Raw genomic sequence first — 18089 nt, 5'->3', positions numbered from 1 at the left:
TGGGTTCCTCCCCTTGCAGCGTAAGTGTGTCCAGCCCCCTGTGAGGAGCGTCCCAGGGGTCCCTGGGGACGGTGGCACACCCATGCTGCTCCCTCAGCCCTGTGTCACCCTCCCAATGGCCCCAAGCTGGACCAGCAGGGTGACAGACACGAGGCCATGCCAGCGGACTCTCTGCCAAGGAGAAGAGCTGGTGGCTGTGGTGGGTCACCTGAGCCCGAGATCCTGGAAAGGGAAGGGACTCGCCTCGGCCTCCTGCAGCACAGGCTCGCCGATAGCACTCGCGCTCCCTTGGCCAGGAGGGAACAGGACGGCTGTGTGGGCCAAAGTGGCCCTCAGCTGCAGGTGGCGGAGCGAGCTGGCCGTCCTGGAACCAGAAGGAAGAGCCCCCGGGGGGGTGGGAACAGGATGGGTGAACAGCAGCTGGAGGAGGCCGTCTGACTCCACCTGAGCGGCCTGAGAGAGAAAGTCCACATGGAGTCGATGTCCTGCTCCAGGCCGCCCTGCCCACCCCACAGCCCATCTACAGGAGCCAACCTAAACCCCAAACGCCCTGCCTTGACCCTGTCTCCTTATGGGAATCCAGGCTGCATGTCCCTGAGAGGGACAGGACCCCCTTCCTGCCAGGGCCAGACCTGCCCTGGGAGCCCGCGCTTCAGCACTCCAGCTCTGCCTGCCGTCACCGCCCACGCCACCCACCGCACGCCACCCACCGCCTGCCGTGCATCTCGGTCCCCAACGGGAGCTCTGCTTCCCTGTGCCCTACCAGGACGCAGAGAGCCAATTACACCCCAAACAGCATCTGCCCTCAAATGGGAATCAGAAAACTGCTGACAGCCGAGCAGCCCAACCTCTTCCAGGAAGAACAGTGTCAGGGTCATTGCCAAGGCACCCACTTCCCGGTGGGGGGAGGGCCATTCGCGGGGACAGGCCCTGAGCCCAAAGCCCCATAACACCTCTCCTCTGTCCTCCCAAAATCCGGGGGAGTGTGGCCTGCAGACACCCAAGAAGAGGTCGGGACGACCTGGTCCAGTGCCTGGCCCCCACGTCGCCCTCCAGTTTGCTGAGGCTTCTCTCACTGAAAGGCGAGGTCTGTCTGCGCCCCTTGAACTTGAGCTCCATGCCGTGGGATGGGGAGAACACAGCAGAAGGGACATCCGGGCCACGGCCTCGAGAAGCGGGCAGCCTCCGCTTCCTGTCTTCGGGATGCCAGCGACATGCGGCATAAAGGCTCTGGCAAGCCTGGGGATGGGTGTTGACGCCCTGCAATGAGTGCTCTAGGCAAGGCCTCACCCGGAGCAGAGCCCAGGCCCGAGCCGGCCCAGACGGAGTCACAGGCAGGAGACCCGACTGTCGCTGTTGGAAGCACACCTGCTGTCGGGGGGGACATGTGGGAGCCCTGGCCCGTTGGTGCCTCTGCTGGCCATGGCGACTGGCCCAGGGATGAGCATGTGGTCCAGCGGGTCCCTAGGAGGGGTGCTGGACGACAGGAGGACCACGCCCCTGCCCTGGGACCCTCGGCCACAAGGCCTTCCTGAGAACTCTGAGCTGCCAGCAGCCGTACCCCCAGTTTACGCTGGGCTTCTGTCCCTAGCAGACGACAAAGGGAGCCACTTAGCAAACCTGTGACTCACGGGCCTGAGTCTCAGTTTCTCGCTGTAAATGGGGACAACTGAGCACTCAGGATGATTACTGCAGGGGCGCAGCTGTCAGCACAGGGAGCGAGGGGCCCAGGGCAGACCCGATCCGTGCTCTGCTGTCCTGCAGACTCCAGCCTCCAGCTGCGGCACGAAACCCCTCCTCCAGCCCCCACCGTGGGCCTCACGCGCTGGACATGCCGTCCTTCCTGCAGCCCTGGTAGGACTGTCGTGTGCCCACTGTCGACAAAAATAATCCATAACCAATCTATAAATGAAAATTTGGGTGAGTTTATTCTGAGCTGAAATCTGAGGACCATGGCCCGGGGCCTTTCTTCCCGAAGGAAGAAAGGGCACCAAAGAAGTGAGGTATACAGAGTGGTTATATACCCCCAACGAGGACGTTTCACATATGATTGAAATGTCCCTCCCAGAATAGTCACGAGATTGCCCTGTCGGCACAGCACTTGATGGACACAGCAGGTAGTGGGTCTGCTCTCTCAGTGGGCACAGCAGGAGGCAAGTCTATTGTCTCGAGCTGGGTGGTCACAGGTGAGCACAGCAATCAGTTTCTAGCCTAAGGAAAGATACTTAATCCTTAAAGAAATGCCAACGTTGGGAGGGGGAGGGAAGTTGCACCTTTATCTCAAGGGCCTTTGCTCTTGCCATAGGGAATCTCTAAAGCAGACATACAATGCATGCTCAACAGCCTCGGTCAGGCCCTTTTGGAAAGACAAGGTCAGGGTGAATTAGGTTTACACCAAATGGCTTCCTCATATTCTCCAATATGTCCTATTGCTTGCCATTTTTATTTGTCACCCCATTCAGGTGGGAGAGCTGAGAGGCACAGAGCCGGGCCCCAGAGCCCGGGCCTTGCGGAGAAGGTCTGGGATGAGCTGTGCTGCTAAGGACAGACCCTTCCTCCAGGCCTCAGTCTCCCCATCTGAGAAATGGGAGCCCTTCAAGCAGCCGCCCCAGGCCAGGTCTCTCTGATCTGTCCATCTGGACGGCCTAGGCCAGCCTTCCAGGCCTCGTGAGAGGCCACCCCCAGGAGGCCCCAGGAATTCCTCCCCCCAGGCCTGGGCCTCTGAGGTGACCCTGAGCAGATGGAGCCTCAGAAGGCATGGCTCCAGGGGGTGAGAGCCAGAGAGGGGAGGGGCTTACCCTGGCAGGCCAGCAAGGGAAGAGGCACTAAGACATCCCGAGCCTGCAGGGCTGGTGAATGGGCTGGGTCTGTGCTGGGTGGGGGGGCAGGGGGCAGGGCCAGGGGGCCAGCTCGCACACTTCTCAGGTGACAGGAACTCTCGGACTCCACCGCACTCTCTGGGCAGGTGCCGGGCCTCAAAGAAGCTTAACTGGCTCCTAAGCACTAAGCCTCTGGACTGCCCTTGACCCGCCTGCGCCCTGCTTCCGTGAATCCCATTAACCGGAGTGGCCCTCAGGCCACAGCCATGAGGCACAATCCAGCAGGCCAGTGGCCTTGGACAGGACAGTTCCCTTCCCTGAGCCTCAGTTTCCCCGTCTATAAATGAGGGGTCAGCCCACTTTTTTCACAGAATTCAGAAGGGGTCTTGAATGTGTGCAATCATTTACACACACCCCACCCTCCAAATCTTTATTAGTCTCCTGTTGTCTGATCAGAGGCCAGACGTGTGCTCATTGCAGAAAATTCAGGCCATACAGAGAAGGGTCACGAGGCAGGGACCACTGACCCACAGCCTGGGCGCAGAGGCCAAGGAGGAGCCCCAGGGGCGGGTGGCCAGGCGCTCCCCCTCCTGCGCCCAGGGCCAGCTCCCCAGGCCTGGCTGCCCTCCAGGGAAGCGAGGCTCCCTCCCCTCCTCCCAGGTGTGCATGTCCCTGAGCCACCTCCCCATCCCCCTCCTCAAGGCCCAGCATCGCTTGTGCAGCCAGCCCAGCGGTCAGAGCCAGGCGGGCTCAGTGCAGGAGGGGTCAGCTCACGCAGAGGGCACCACAGGGCCTGGCAGACAACGGGTTTGGGAAAATTCTTTTCTCCCCAGATATCCAGCTCCTTGGAACCACAAGCTCAGGTTAGTTTTTTTTTTTTACTTGCTTATAATTTTAAAAGGTGAAAAAGAAAAAAAGAGATAAAGTCCTGGAGGTCCCTTTCCTTCTCTGACTCTTAATTTGCGATAGAACTTTCTGGACTTGGTCCTAAATTATGAGAGGTTCTTAGGATGAAAATCTCATTTTCTATTGAGTGGAAGCAAAAATGAAGAATATTTAAAGAAAAACAAAAAGCAGTTTACATTTCTACAGTTATTCCCCAATTTGAGGGAAACACAGCAACAACCACCCCTCCCCCCACCAGGCTTGTGCCTGGCCCGAGGCCACTGGGGCCCAGGGACACTGCATCAGGGCATCAGGGTGGAGGGGGCTCCCCGGGACGGTGACGCCTCAGCTAAGCCCTGCGGGGAGAGGAGACCCCCCCCCCAGACTCACTCTCCGCGAGGTCTTGGCCTCCGTCAGCCCTTCTGCAGACGGGGACACTGATGCCGCTCTCAGACCCCACCCCCATCTCCCCAGTTCCTTCCTGCCATTCATTCACTCAACAAACGTTCCTGTGGGGGTACTGTGTGCTCCCAGTTGCAAACGGAGACCGGAGCAGTAGTGGGGTGGGGGCTGAGCCCCCAAATGCAGAGAGGCCAAGGCTGTGGTCAGTTCCTCAGGCGTCTGTGCTGGGTTCTCCTTGCCTCCCTGCCCGCTGCCCACGCGTCGCCTCCACTGGGGAAGCCATGTGCACTCTCTGCTTCACAGACGTGGCACAGGCCTTGGGGCCACGCACACGGGGTGGCTCTGTCGGTTCAGGGCATGAGGGAGGACTCCCTAGAGGAGGAGGTCAAGGCCTCAGGGCAAGGAGACACTGGCCTGGCATAACCCAGCCCTGTTTCCGGTCTGGGCCATGACGTGGAGAGCTGGGGGGAGGGGGCGGGCGGAGAGGGTGGGTGCAGGGCTAGTCCAATGCTGGCGGGGCCTGCGCAGCTGGCTTTGCAGCGCTGCCCCATCCTAGGTGGCATCAGGGTCTCCCCGCCTCGGGGGGCGGTGGGGAGAGAGTTGGGGCAGGAGGGCAGCAGGCCCTCCTCCACCCCTCAGGTGAGAACATGAGGCCCGGGCCCCCGGGAGGCCTGTCAGAGCCGCGGGCCCTGCTGTGGATGGGGGGCGAGGTGGCAGGGTGGCCCATGAGGTCTGTCCTCTGAGGTGGACTGGGCGCCTTCCCCTGCCTGCCTCAGTTTCCCTCCCTGCACAGGGTTGGTGTTGTTGGCACTTGCGTGCCATTGCAAGAGGCCCCAGAAAAGGTGGACAGGAGGCGGAGACAGCCGGGCTCGCAGTTCCTGTCACTGCGGTTCCTCCCGCAGAGCCCGCCCCGGGGCCTCCCACTGCTTCTGAAGGTGGCTTGGGCGGAGTGGCTGTTCTGAGGTGTGACAGTGGTTTCCTGTAGTGCATGGCAGAGGTCTTGGGCCACCCCCGCCCCCTAATGGCACAGATGGAGGCCTTCGCTGCGTGTAAGCAGGCACAGGCTGCCGGGAAAAGAGGCCGCCCCCATCCCCTCTGTTACGGGCTGGCCTGTGTCCCCCCACATTCCTATGCTGAAGTCCGAACCCCCACCCCTCAGAACTTGACCTTGTGTGGAGACAGGGCCTTTACAGAGGCAGTCAAGTTATGTGAGGTCATTGCGGCCCTAATCCATTAGGACAGGTGTCCCTATAACAAGGGGACACTTGGATGCACAAAGGGAGGATATGGCCCTGTGAAGGCCTGGTGGCGCAGAGGTTAAGTGTGCACGTTCTGTTTCTCGGCAGCCTGGGGTTCACCGGTTCAGATCCCGGTTGCAGACATGGCACTGCTTGGCAAAAGCCATGCTGTGGTAGGCGTCCCACATACAAAATAGAGGAAGATGGGCACGAATGTTAGCTCAGAGCCAGTCTTCCTCAGCAAAAAGAGGAGGATTGGCAGCAGTTAGTGCAGGGCTAATCTTCCTCAAAAAAAAATAACCAATAAGAAGACTGGAGTGATGCCGCCACATGCCTGGGAACCGTCGGCAGCTGGACAGGGGCCGGGATAAGCGCCGTTGGAGGGAGCGCGGCCCGCCAGCACCTTGGTCTCAGACTTCTGGCCCCAGAACCCTGGAACCACACGTTTCTGCATCCCAGGGCACCCAGTGTGTGGCGCAGTGTCACGGTAGCCCCAGAGCATGCCCACTGTGAAAGACAACATGGGTGGAGCCACATTAAAATAGGGTCGGAGCAGCTATTTCAGAGGAACTGCCTCGCACGTCTGTGTTCTGTATCTTCCAAACTGGACCAAACCGCCAACATTACAAGAGTCAGTAAGGACAAGAACATCTGTGACCCGGTCACTAGCCGATCGATGAAGCACAGGTCTAGCCTTGTGCCTGATGACCGGCCCGCAGGCCCATCCGTGAAGCACAAACCCAGCCTGACGTCATCCTGCCCCAGTGAACTTTCCTCAACACAACTCACCTCCTCTGCCTCCCTTTTTCCCGTACAAACTCTGAGCCCCTCCTGTGATCAGGACACTACTGGGGTTTCTGCCTGAATCTGTGCTCCCCCAGCTGCAACCCTTCGACCCCCAGTCAACGCTCTGCCTCTCCAACCGGTTTCTGTTTTTGTAGGTTGACACCACCCTAAATGGCCGGGCTCGAACTCAGCATTTCTGGGCTCCTGGCGGCCGGGGCCAGAGTGCGGTGATGTGGGCAGCCTATAGGCAGCTCCCACCAGCTCCATCCTGCAACTCCAGGGTGGCCCCAGACCTCCCCTTGCAGCCCTGACCACACGCCGGCAGGCAGCTGTCGTCTGCACAGCAGTGTGCACTGGGGGCCAGACTGAGCGGGAAGGCCACGCGAGGCCCTGGAAGTGGGCTCAGGGCATCTGGCAGGGAATTGTGGGGTCCTGGTCCCCGAGTGTGGTCTGGGGAAGGCAGGGTCACAGTGGGCACTCACCTGGCTTCCGATGTGGCAGATGGACACACATGCCTGGTTGTACATCAGGGAGTTGAAGAAAGTCATCACATGTGGTCCACAAGCCTGGAGTGGGAACCAGATATTATGGGTGACACCAACCCTGGCCCAGGAAAGGGCCCCTTGCATATCATACCAACCTCAGCCTCTACAGGGCTTAGAAAGCAGAGGTGGGAGGGGCTGCCCTGCTGGAACTATGCTCTGTGGCCCCAGGAGAACACCCACCTCTTCACTGCCACCTTCCAGGCCCTCCAGAGCCACCCTGTCCACCTGGACCACCTTCCCAGACTTCCTGGGCTGGCCACACTGGACTTCCGGCTGTCACTCAAGCTTCCAAAGTATTCCGACCTCAGGGCCTTTGCACCTGCTGTTCTCTCTGCCAGGATGGCTTTCTCCAGCTCTGCTGGGCGGGTCACCTGCTCAAAAGCCACCCCAGCTCTGGCGGCTGCGGTCTGAGAGCCCCCTATCCCTTGCCTGGGCTGGGCAGGGTCCAAGGGAGGGGAAGGGGCAGTCAGGGGCCACGGAAGAGGGAGCTGGGCGGCAGGGGAGGAGCCTGGAGAGGGCGGGTCCCCGGGTGTGTGTGCTGGACTCCGGGGGGGCCCCCAGTGAGGATTTGTGACATCAACAGCACTCAGAGGGCCCGGCCCACAGAGGCACCGGTGGGTCCACACGTGCTGCTCACTGAGGACACCTGGCCTGGGGGAACCGGGGGTTGGAGGGCGGGGTCAGAGGGCACTGCCAGCGCAAGGCCCTGGAGCGAGACTTCCTGCCCGGGTGCCTCACCCCCTGGGGGATTCGGACTCTCGCGGGGCCGGCCCCGCCCCCAGGCCCGCGGGGAGTGACCCTGGGGGCGTGACCTTGGGGGCGTGGCCCGGGGCGTGACCCTGGGCGTGTCCCCCCGCAGTCCCAGCCGAGCGCGGCCGAGCGCGCAGGATGCACCCCGCGGCGACTCTCCGCCGCAGGACGAGGCCCGGGGGGCGCGCGGGGGACGCCACGGCCGCCCCGGGGAACCGCACGGGTGAGGGGCTCTGCGCCCGTTTCACGGAGGGGGAAGCCGAGGCTGGGCGCACTGGGGCGGGGGGCGCACTAGGATTGGTGGCGGCGCACAGCCACGGTGGGGGCGGCCCGGGGGCGCGCACAACCGGAGATTCAGGGGGACGAGCCTCCCCGCCCCTCCGCCGGTGCAGCGGGCCCCCTCGGCGGAGCCGAAGCCCGGCGGCGAGCGGCCCGAAACCAGGCGGCGGCGAGCAGGTGCCGCCCTTTCCTGGCGGGCGTGGGCGGACGTGGGGAAATCGGAACCGGCCTCACCCCGCGGGAGCGCTCAGTCTCTGCTGGCGCCCCAGCCCACGCGCAGGTGGGGAAACTGAGCCTGGGAGGGAGGGGGCCACCGCCCGAGGTGCCGGCAGCCCACCTGGGGAGGCTCCGGGGTCTCCGGAGGGAGCGGGGCTGGCTGTTGTCTTACTTGAAGCCTTTGGTTCGAGATCATTGGAGGAGGGCTCACCTTTGGCCCTGGCTGGTGGGGGAGACGCGCCTTAAGCCGCGGTCCGAATGCCGGTTTGCTCCATGAATGCGCCTAAAATCTAACCTCCTTACGAACAGCCACACCTGGACCCTGGGCCTCCATGTCCCCGAGGCTCACGGTGGTGGACACTGACGCCTGAGGGTCTGGCGCAGGCCAGGCCGGCTCGGGCTCTGCGCAGGTGGAAGCGGGGCCTGGAGGGGGCGGGCTGACCCGGGTCACATCCCAGGTGCAGCCACTTACCCTTAAAACAGACACCTGCCACCCTGGGGGCACAGCAGGGCTGCTCCCTTCCAGGTGGGGAAACTGAGGCCCAGGGGGTATGTCGCTGGGCAGAGCAGAGGTGCTGAGACCTGCGCCTGGCCTTGTGGGATGCGTTCATTTTCTTTGACTCCCCCAGACAGACTGCGGCCCTGTCCCAAATTTGGTACTTTGTCCGTGTGTGTGTGTGTGTGTGTGAGTGAGTGTGAGTGAGTGTGAGGGGAGCAGTATGTGGCCGTGCACTCCGCCTGGGGACTTGGAGGGACTCAGGGACGCGGAGGCCCTAGTGTGTGTGCCATGCAAAAGGCTGTTCGCAGAGGACTCTCCCGGGGGAGAGGGTGTCAGAGTCCAGTCCCCGCCTCGGGCCTGCCCAGCCGGCCCAGCCCTGCTTCTGACCCTGCAGCTCAGCCTCCTCCTAGACTCGAGCCCTTCCCCAGGATTTGGGGTTGGAACCCCCTTCTGACCTGGGTGCATCTCTCTGCCCCTGTGGCTCAGTTTCCCCATGTGCTGAGTGGTGGGCACTGTACACCTGCTCCCAGGCTTGTGGACCGGCCAGGCGGAGGAGCCAGGGAGGGCCCAGTGACCCACCCCAGCCGAGGTTGCTCTGCTCCGGGGTGACGCTGTCCAGACTCCGTCCTCCCCTGCCCTGGCCCTGTCTCTCGGGCTGTGAGGCGGGCCCCTCTCTCCCTCTGGGGCTGTGCAGTGAAGGTGGGTGTGGGGTCTTTTGGAGATGGTTTGGCATTGTCTGAAACAGAGCAACAGGAGGAGTGTTTTCCCCAAATCTGTAAGTTGGGCTCCTTACTGTGCTCTTCCTAGAGCAGGAATGAAAGTCAAGCCGACGGACACAGCATCCTGGGGTCCCAGTTCCTCCCTCCTTCCCTGTGCGCGCTTGTGAGGGACAGATTAGGGAGGCTGCTCAGGGCAGGGGTGCAAGTGTTTGTTGAATGGCTGATTGGGAGGGGGCGCCCAGCGCGCCATGGAGGCCGCCCTCCTACCCCCACAGCCTCTCCCTGCTCCCAGGGCAGCTGCAGCACACTCCCTGATCCTGGAGTTTGTCCAGGAACACCGCCCTGTGGAGAAGGAACACAGGGTTCCAGCGGCCGGAGGTGCCCCCCAGGACCTTCAAGGAGGGGCCCGGAAAGGGGCAGGGGGAGGACTGTGCTCCGTGGGCATCCTCTTGGCTTCCCTCTGCAGCCCTGCCCCACGGCTGGCCTGGGCCGCTTCACAGAGACAGAGGCCCAGAGGGGGTGGGTGGGAATCCGCACACCGCCTGTGTGCCCTTAAGCGCGGCTCTGGCTCCTGCAGTGTGGGCAGAGCTGCTGGATGGGAGAGGCTCCCGGGAGCCTCCGTGTTCTCCCCGGAGGGGTTTGGAGGCACACCTTCCTGGGCTGGCGTGAGCCTGTTCTTGTGGAGGAGAATGTGAATTCTGTACTGTGAGCTGACCTGCCATCAGGAGAGTCCTGGGAGACGCAGGTCTGGACAGTGGCCAGGGTCCAGGCCTGCAGTGGCTCTTACCTCGTGCCCACTCTCCCATCCAAGTACTAACCAGGCCCGACCCTGCTTAGCTTCCGAGATCAGACGAGATCTGGCGCGTTCAGGGTGGTATGGCCATAGACTCGTGCCCACTCTCCATGGGGAGAGGAGATGGGCTCAGAGAGGGCGAGGGTCTTCCCTAGGACACACAGCCAGGTCTGTGGGCCTCCTGCCTGTGGCTGTCCCCACTCTCCAGACAGCACCTGTGTGTGCATGTCACCCTTTGAACTCCGAGAAATTCCTCCTGAGGGTTCCCCTTTCCATTTGGGGAAACTGAGACTCAGAGTGAGGAAGTGACTCTGGTTGTGCAGGGACCCAGGCCCGAGGTGGGCTGGCCCAGCGCCCGCCTTTGTCTCCCGGGTGTACCCCTCATCCACGGCCGCAGCCAGTGTACAAGGTGACTTATTTACCTCGTGCCCAGGGGCTGAGCTCAGGGTTGGGGGCTGTGTGGGCTCCAGGAAGGAGGAAGGAGGCCCGGCCTGTGATCCGAGTTTCCAGATAAAAGATTAACAAGCCAGCTTGTTCTCGCCCCGCTGGTGCTGGCTGGGCAGTCTGTGGGCAGCGCGGGCCGGGAGGATGGGCGCCCAGGTCAGGCCGTGCCCCACCAGTGTGTGTGTGGGGGGTTTGGGAGGGTGGAGGTGTCGGCCGCGGCAGCCCTCACGGGCAGGTCTGCCCACCACTGTCCTGTGGGCCCCGTAGGGTTTGTGTTTGGCTTGCATCAAATCCATTCTCTTTTTTCGTTGTTGTTTTCCTTCATTTGAGATTTATCTGCATATAATAAAAAAGAGTGGGTCGTAAAGGGTGGCGAGGAGAAACGCACCCAAGGTTGAGGCTTGCGTGGGTCCAGCTGAGGAAGAGCTGGGGAAATGCAGCGTCCACACGGGGCGGGAGGGGCAGCCAGGGCATCCCTGCAGGGCCAGGCCTGGGGCGCGTCCAGGGGGGTTTCAGCAGGAGGGGGAAGAGGTGGGATTTGCATCTTAGACAGCAAATTTGGGGGGGGCAGGGAGGGGTCTGGGGGTCTCCAGGTTGGGGAGGGTGCGCTGCAGGCTTGAGCGGAGGCTGGCTTTGTGCTGGTTAGGGAATGTGCTTGCTGGAGCCAGCTGGCTCCTCTGCCAGGCCTTGGTGGTTCCTCGGAATGTCCCTGGGAGGGGCCCAGGTAGATGTGACTGCGGCCCCCGCCCCATGCTGCCTCCTCGCCCCCTCCTGGCTGCACGTCATCTGTCCTGTGGAAAGGTTGCAGGGTGCTGCCAGCTGCCAGTGTATCCCGGGGCCTTAGGCAGTGCTGTGGGCCTCAGTTTTCCCCTCTAGAAAGAGGGCTCAGCCCAGAGAAGCATTTACTGGCTTTCCCAGCCCAGGTGGGGATGCAGCCTGGGGGGGCAGGTGAGGGTTCCTGGACCCCGTGGACTGGGGGATTGGGTCAAGGCATTAAGTCTCCTTGTAGGGGTGCTCCTGAGCTCCGGGCAGTGCTCTGAGGCCCCCAGGTGGGCCCACTCCTCCCATGACCCTGAGGGGCGGGTGGGGAGATTGAAGCTGAGCAAGGTGAGGACCGGTCCGGGGTCCTGCTGGCGGTGGCGGAGCCGGTCTGACCCGGTGTTGAGGGCGCATTCCCCACAGAGCCGGCCACTTGGCTTCTCTCCCCCGCCTCCGCCTCCGCGGCTGAGCACCTGGTCCCCCAGCGGGCAGGGAAGGTTCCGGAGGGAATGCTCTCACTGGCAGGCAAGGGCTCACCCGCCCCCACCCTCCTCACCTCTGCCTCAGACCTTGGACCTTTCGGTTCCCATTTTCAAGGAGACCCGTTCACACAGCCCCACGCTGGGAGCAGGGCTCCCTGCCTCCCGTGGGCAAGGGCACCACAATCCCCTAAAGACCCCCAGCTCTAGGCCTGGGGCCCCTCCCACGTGCAGCTAGGCCGCGCCCTGCTTTCTTGGGCCTGTCCCAGGTCTAGGTGCCCAGCCCCCCCCCCCCCCCCAGGAGGCTCTGGGAGGCAGGACAGGCTCTGGGTGTCTGGGGCTGGGTCAGCTCTGACCGCCCTGGTGGTGACCCCACCTGCAGTACCATCTCGGGAAGGCGCCCTGCAGTGGCCCCGGCAGCCCGGATGTGGCTGGTGACAGCCAGTCCCCCATCCCCCCACGCCCCAGTCCCGGCCGCGCTCTTTCTGAGGTGACAGTTGGTGTGTCCTTGAGAGCCTGGGGCTGTGCTCATCTCAGTCAGCCCCGTCCCGCCCGCTGCAGCGTTGATGGGTTCACAGGCCCAGAGCCATGCCCAGAGCCATGGCTGGTCGCCCTGCTGGTGTGTGTGGCTCACACACAGGCCTCTGTAGCCTCAGAGATGCCCTGTGGCCTCAATTCCTGAAGCCTGTGCTCACGCCTGCAACTCGGGTAGAAGGACGGTCGCGCTGGGCTGTCAGTGCGGGCAGTGCAGGCTCAGCAGAGGTCTGCCGGGTCTGGGCTGGGCCGGGACGGGAGTGGGGCGGCCACCATCTGGGACCGGCGGGCTGGGCACACCCAGGGGGTCAGCTACGTCCAGAGTGATGCTTGGGGCTTTCTCCCCACATTTTTAGTTTCGTCAGACATACCACAGCGTGGAAAGAACTTGTAACCACACCTCCACTAGGTGCTACCCTAACTGCCTTGGCCGCTTCATCTCAGCTCCTGCCCCCTCTGTCCATACCGCGTGGCTTCTCACTTCTCATGATGCTCCAGCTGTGTCTGCAGGAGGAATATACGTCTGTCCCTTCCTCCTTTCATTCGCCAGGTACTGCTGTGGGTGCTGGGCACACGGCCATGAGCCCCCAGAGCTCTCCCCCTGCAGACTCTGGGGCCTCCCCTGAGGGGAGCGGAGGGGAGAAAGAGGTGCTTAGCCACGGGAGAAAGGAGAAGTCGCATCTCTAAACTGGGGACTGGGAAGTGCGGGCTGCCTGGCGACCCAGGGGAAGGGGCCACGTGGCCGGTCTGTGGCTTTCTTCTTGTGTCTCTACCGGGTTCTAAAACCCCATGTCCACCTCCCTGGCTGGAAGGACAGCACGTGTCCAGGTCCACAGTCCTGGAAAAGAAAAGAGGTTCTTCCTGGGGAGTGCTGACCACAGCTCTCATCCATTAGGTCATTCATCCATCCATCCATCCATCCATCCATCCATCCATCCATCCATTCATCCATTCATCCATTTGTTCATTCATGTATTCATTCATTCATTCATCATCCATCCATCTATCCATTCAGTTGGCTTTAGTGCCTGTGGAGACAGCATGATGGTTAATTAAGGGCCCAGACTCTGGCCTCAGAGTTGGCCTCCTGCTGTACCACTGAGTGCCGGGTGACCCAAGGCCAGCGTGGGTAGGGGGAAAATGTCCAGATGTGGAGCACAGGGTGGGCGCTGCGCCCTCCTGGCCCTGCCTCTCTAGGCTTGCATCTCAGCCCCCTGCTGCAGGGCAGACAGCCTCTCCAGCCCACCCTGCCCTGCCCTCCACCCTGGGGGTTATGTACCCCTCCTCTGCACCCCACCAACCTGGTGGGCTAGTCTTTTTAATCTTGACCAAGCTAAGGGGCCAGAAATAATGTCTTAGGCTTCAAATTTGCATTTCTCTGATTGACATAAATGTTTCTCCTGAATTTTTCTAACAGCTTTGAGATGTAATTCACCCACCTCACGATTCCCCTGTTTAAATTGTGCACTTAACGTGTACAACTCAGTGGCTTTTCATACATTCACAGATATGTGAAACCTTCAGCACAGTGAAGTTTAGAACATTTTCATCAGCCCAAGAAGACACCCCACACCCCTTGGTGGCCACTCCCCACTCACCTCCCCCCAGCCCCTGCCTCTGCTCCACTTTGTCTCTGTGGAGTTGCCTGTTCTGGACCTTTCACATAAATGGAGTCACACACTGTGGTCTTCTGTGCCTGGCCCCATGCCTGGAGCATCACGTCCTCAGGGTTCACCCACATTGTGCGTGTGTCAGTGCTTCACTCCTTTTATTGCCCAGTGACGTTCCCCCGTGTGCATGGACCCCATTTTATGTACCCATCGTCAGCTGAGGACGTTGGGTTGCCTCTCCTTTTTCGCTGTTAAGAACAGTGCTGCTTTGAATGCTGGTGGTGTGAGGTTTTGTGCGGACGGTGTCCCCTTCTCCGGGGTATTTAGCGAGGAGGGTGTCGCTGCATTGTGTGGTAATTCTTCGTGTCACTGTTGGAGGAGCTGCCGCAGCTGCTGCCCCATTCACAGCCCCCCGGCAGGGCATGAGGGCTCATTTCTGCCACCCTGGCACACCTGTCACCCTCTGCCCTTCGCGGGTACAGCGGGTGTGGGATGGGGAGCAGGGCCACCTGCTGAGGGGACCTCCCTTCCCTGCAGGCTGACGATGCTGAGCATCTTCTCGGGGTGTATTGGCGGCCACTGGCCTCTCTTTAGAGAAATGTCTGTTCAGATCCTTTGCCCCTTTATAAATTGCTTTGTCTGTTTATAATTCCATGTAATAACTTAAACGTTCTGGATACAAGTCCCTCATCAGACATGATTTGCAGATACTTTCTCCCCTCTGTGGGTTGTCTTTTCATGTTCTCGGTAAGGCGCTTTGAAGCACAAATGGTTTTAGTTTTAATAAAATCCAGTTTGTCTGATTTTTTCTTTTCTTATTTGTCTTTTGTCGTCATATCTAGGAAACCCTTGCATAATCCAAGGTCAAGAGGATTCATCCCTATGCTTTCTTCTAAGAGTGTCATAGTTTTAGCTCTTATATTTAGGTCCTTGAGTTAATGTCTGTATGTGGTGTGAGGAGAGGTCCACCTTCATTCTTTTGCGTGTGGATGTTATTGTCCCAAGATCAATCGTTGAAATACTGTTCTCGTCCCGTCGAATGGTCCTGGCAGCCTTGTCGAAACCAGCTGACTCAAACTTGAGCTTATTTCTGGGCGCTCAGCTCTGCCCCCAGCCCTGCTCTGCCGGTCACCTAGCTTTGTGTGGGAGGTTTCAAAATGGGGAAGTGTGACTCCTCCAGCTTTGTTCTCCTTTTTCAAGATTGTTTTTGTTTGGGCCACTCCAGGTCTTTTGCATTTCCTTATGAATTTGAGGATCAGCTTTCAATTTCTGCAGAGATTGGGGCTGGAAGTTGACGGGATCCTGCTGAATGTGAGCAGAATCGAGGTATTGCCATGTGAACACTGTTAAGTCTTCTGACCCAGGAGCATGTGGTGTTTTTCCATTTATTTAGGTCTTTAATTTCTGTCTGTGTTTTGTAGTCTTCAGAATTTAAGTTTTGTACATTTTTGTTAAGTTTATTCCTAAGTAATTTGTTCTTCCCAATGCTCTTGTAAAAGGAGTCGCTTTCTTGATTCCATTTCAGTGTGCGCATTGCCACGTCCTGAAATACAGTGGGTGTGAGGGTCTTGCATCCTGCAGCCTTGCTGGCCTTGTTTGTTAGTTCCCATACATCTTGAGCAGATTCGTGAGGACTTTCTGGACACAAGATCATGTCATCTAATAGAGAGGTTTTGCCTCTTCCTTTCTGATGTGGATGCCATTTAGTTAACTTTCGTTTTTTTTTTTTGAGGAAGATTAGCCCTCAGCTAACATCTGCTGCCAATCCTCCTCTTTTTGCTGAGGAAGACTGGCCCTGAGCTAACATCCGTGCCCATCTTCCTCTACTTTATATGTGGGACGCCTACCACAGCATGGGTTGTCAAGTGGTGCCATGTCCGCACCCGGGATCCGAACCAGTGAACCCCAGGCCGCTGAAGAGGAACGTGCAAACTTAACCACTGCACCACCAGCCTGGCCCCCTAACTTTCTTAACCAATTGCCCTGCCCCTGGTTTGGGGGTCATCTTTTTCTTTTCTAATTTACCATTCTTTTCTGTTGTGATTTTTTGTCATGTTTTATTAACATGTGACTGCTGTTTATATAGGATAGACACCCTCTGTTACATGCGTATTGCAAACACCCACACCTGGTTCTGCTGTTAAGTTAGGAGTCAGCCCTGTGTCCACCCCCGCTGCCCCTCCATCTGTGGCGTTGGGCAGGTCAGCCACCTCTCTGAGCTTGGTTTCTTCGTGTTAAAATGGGGATGATAATGATTTCTTCCCGACTGTTCTCTGTGGATGGTTGTGGGTGCTGCTTGAGGTCAGGAATGGGGGTGCTTCCTGACCGGAAGATTCCATCAGACCCGCACTGCTGCTGTTAGTAGTGATGCTGATGACGGACATCTGCAGACAGAGGCCCAAACCCGCCCAGCTCTGGGGCAGGCTGGGACATGTGGTTCTGTGGCAGCCATGGCCCAGCCCAGTTGCAGCTGGACCACCTTCCTGCTGGGTGACCCTTGGCGTGTCATCTGGCCTTGCTGTGCCTCCGTTTCCCTGGTAGTGAGGTGGTGGTGGGCAGCGTTTCTCATAGGGCTGTAGCACAGTGAAGCACCCGTTAAGCACCCAGTGTCATTTGTGCTGGTTCTGACGTCAGCCCCCGCAAGTGCACCAACCACAAGAGCCCCCCAGGCTCACACTCCCCCCAGTGTTTCAGCGTGATGGGGCCCCCAGGTTCTTGGTGGGGCAGAGCTGGGGTGAAATAAATGCGGCTTTGCCAAGCGCAGCCAAATACGGTCCCTCACCGTCCCTGCCCACAGTTGGGGCTTGGGCAGCCTCAGCTTCCCCAGCGGCAGAAAGCAGGGCCAGGGCTGAAGCCTGGCTCTCCCGCTGCCCCATTACCACCCTCGCCCTAAGTGGGTCAGGGCCAGCATGGCCAGGCAAGAGGTGCCTTGACCTCCCTGGGCCTCAGTTTCCCCTCAGGATGGGGCTGGTTGTGCGCAGACGTGTGAAGCCCTGTCATGGGTGTGTGACCATGTGCGCGGCCCTCCCCAGTGACTGCCACTGCCCTGGGCACTCCTGGGCATGCTCTGTCCCCACAGCCTTCGCAGAGTGGGATGCTGTGCCTTCCACATGGAGCCCCTGCACGCCTGCTTCCAGGTGGACGTGAGTTTTGGGGACTCTCCAGCTTCTACAGATGTCCTGGGTGTATATTTTGAAAGCAGGGTCCACAGGGTTTGCTGATGAATTGGTTGTGGATTCAGAAAAAGAGTCCAAGTAGGTTCCAAGTTTTGGGGCCATAGCAATGAAGGATGGAGGGGCTGATGCCTGCATCAGGGTGAGGACAGGGAGGATGTGATGAACAGCCTGGGAGTACAGGACTGGGCTGGGTCGTGGCAGGCGGGGTGGGCAGCAGGACATCCATGCCTGGCATGGTCCTGGCAGGAGGCCTTGCGCGGAGGACAGGTGAAGGGTTGTCTCGTGTCTGCATGGAGTAACAGGGTCCTCAGCCTGGGTGGAGCCGGCCTCTGTCCCTGTACCCTGGCTCGTTGCTCCCGCCTTGGCCTGTCTGTGCGTTGGGAGGAGCATGGGCGCCGAAGCCCCTACGAAGGCGCGGAGGGGCCCCTTCAGCGTGAGGCTGCCTCTGGGTCAGTGTTGCCACGGGCACAGGCCGGACTACCAGTTTCCCTGTTCTCTGAGACCCACCACTCTGCCTTTACGTGCTTGTAGTACAGTCAGTGCTGAAAGTCAGAAAATTCCAGAAAGCAGAAGGAAGAGCCTCTTCACTCGGCACCAGGAGGCATGCTCGGGAACATCCACGGCAGCTTTGTTTCACACTCTGGAACACTCACGCCCATCAGCAGGGAACAGGGAAGCAAACAAGGCCATCTGGAAACTGGGGCTCTACTCCACCGTAAACAGGGATGGCCGCCCACTGTCAACTTAAAAAGCACAGTTGCCTGTTGTTTATCTCAAAGTGAGTTTATTTGGGAATAGCCAAAAGAACTGCAATTCAGGATGTGCAGGCTATGGTCGACCACAGGCAAGTCCAGAGGACAGAGGAGGGAGCTGCATTTATGGAGAAAAAGGGGGAGAGGGAGGGGCTGCTCTAAAGGAAAGTCCACTGGGGAAGTGACAGTTCAGGGAGGCAAAGGCTTCTCATTGGCTGAGCTGTGCGTTTCTCATTGGCTGGGCTGTGGGATCTCTCATTGGCTGAGCTGTGCGTTTCTCATTGGCTGAGCTGTGCGTTTCTCATTGGCTGGGCTGTGGGATCTCTCATTGGCTGAGCTGTGCGTTTCTCATTGGCTGAGCTGTGCGTTTCTCATTGGCTGAGCTGTGCGTTTCTCATTGGCTG

The 18089-nt window shown here is 59.7% G+C and overlaps 1 protein-coding gene across 2 annotated transcripts in view; it reads left to right on the top strand.

The window, feature by feature from the left end:
* Positions 1–7374: 7374 nt before the first annotated feature.
* LOC124240565 (sushi domain-containing protein 3-like) overlaps positions 7375–18089 on the top strand; it is a 17210-nt gene continuing 6495 nt past the window's right edge. The window contains exon 1 of one of the 2 annotated variants that reach the window (XM_046663621.1): positions 7375–7648. In XM_046663621.1, coding sequence (XP_046519577.1) covers positions 7564–7648 — 85 coding nt within the window. In that variant the 5' untranslated portion in view covers positions 7375–7563. The remainder of the gene's footprint in view (positions 7649–18089) is intronic. The other variant, XM_046663622.1, reaches the window with a different exon arrangement.

The sequence above is a fragment of the Equus quagga genome, chromosome 6, assembly GCF_021613505.1.
Source record: "Equus quagga isolate Etosha38 chromosome 6, UCLA_HA_Equagga_1.0, whole genome shotgun sequence".
Classification (NCBI taxonomy): Eukaryota; Metazoa; Chordata; class Mammalia; order Perissodactyla; family Equidae; genus Equus; species Equus quagga.
This window is presented reverse-complemented; position numbering and strand designations above follow the sequence as displayed.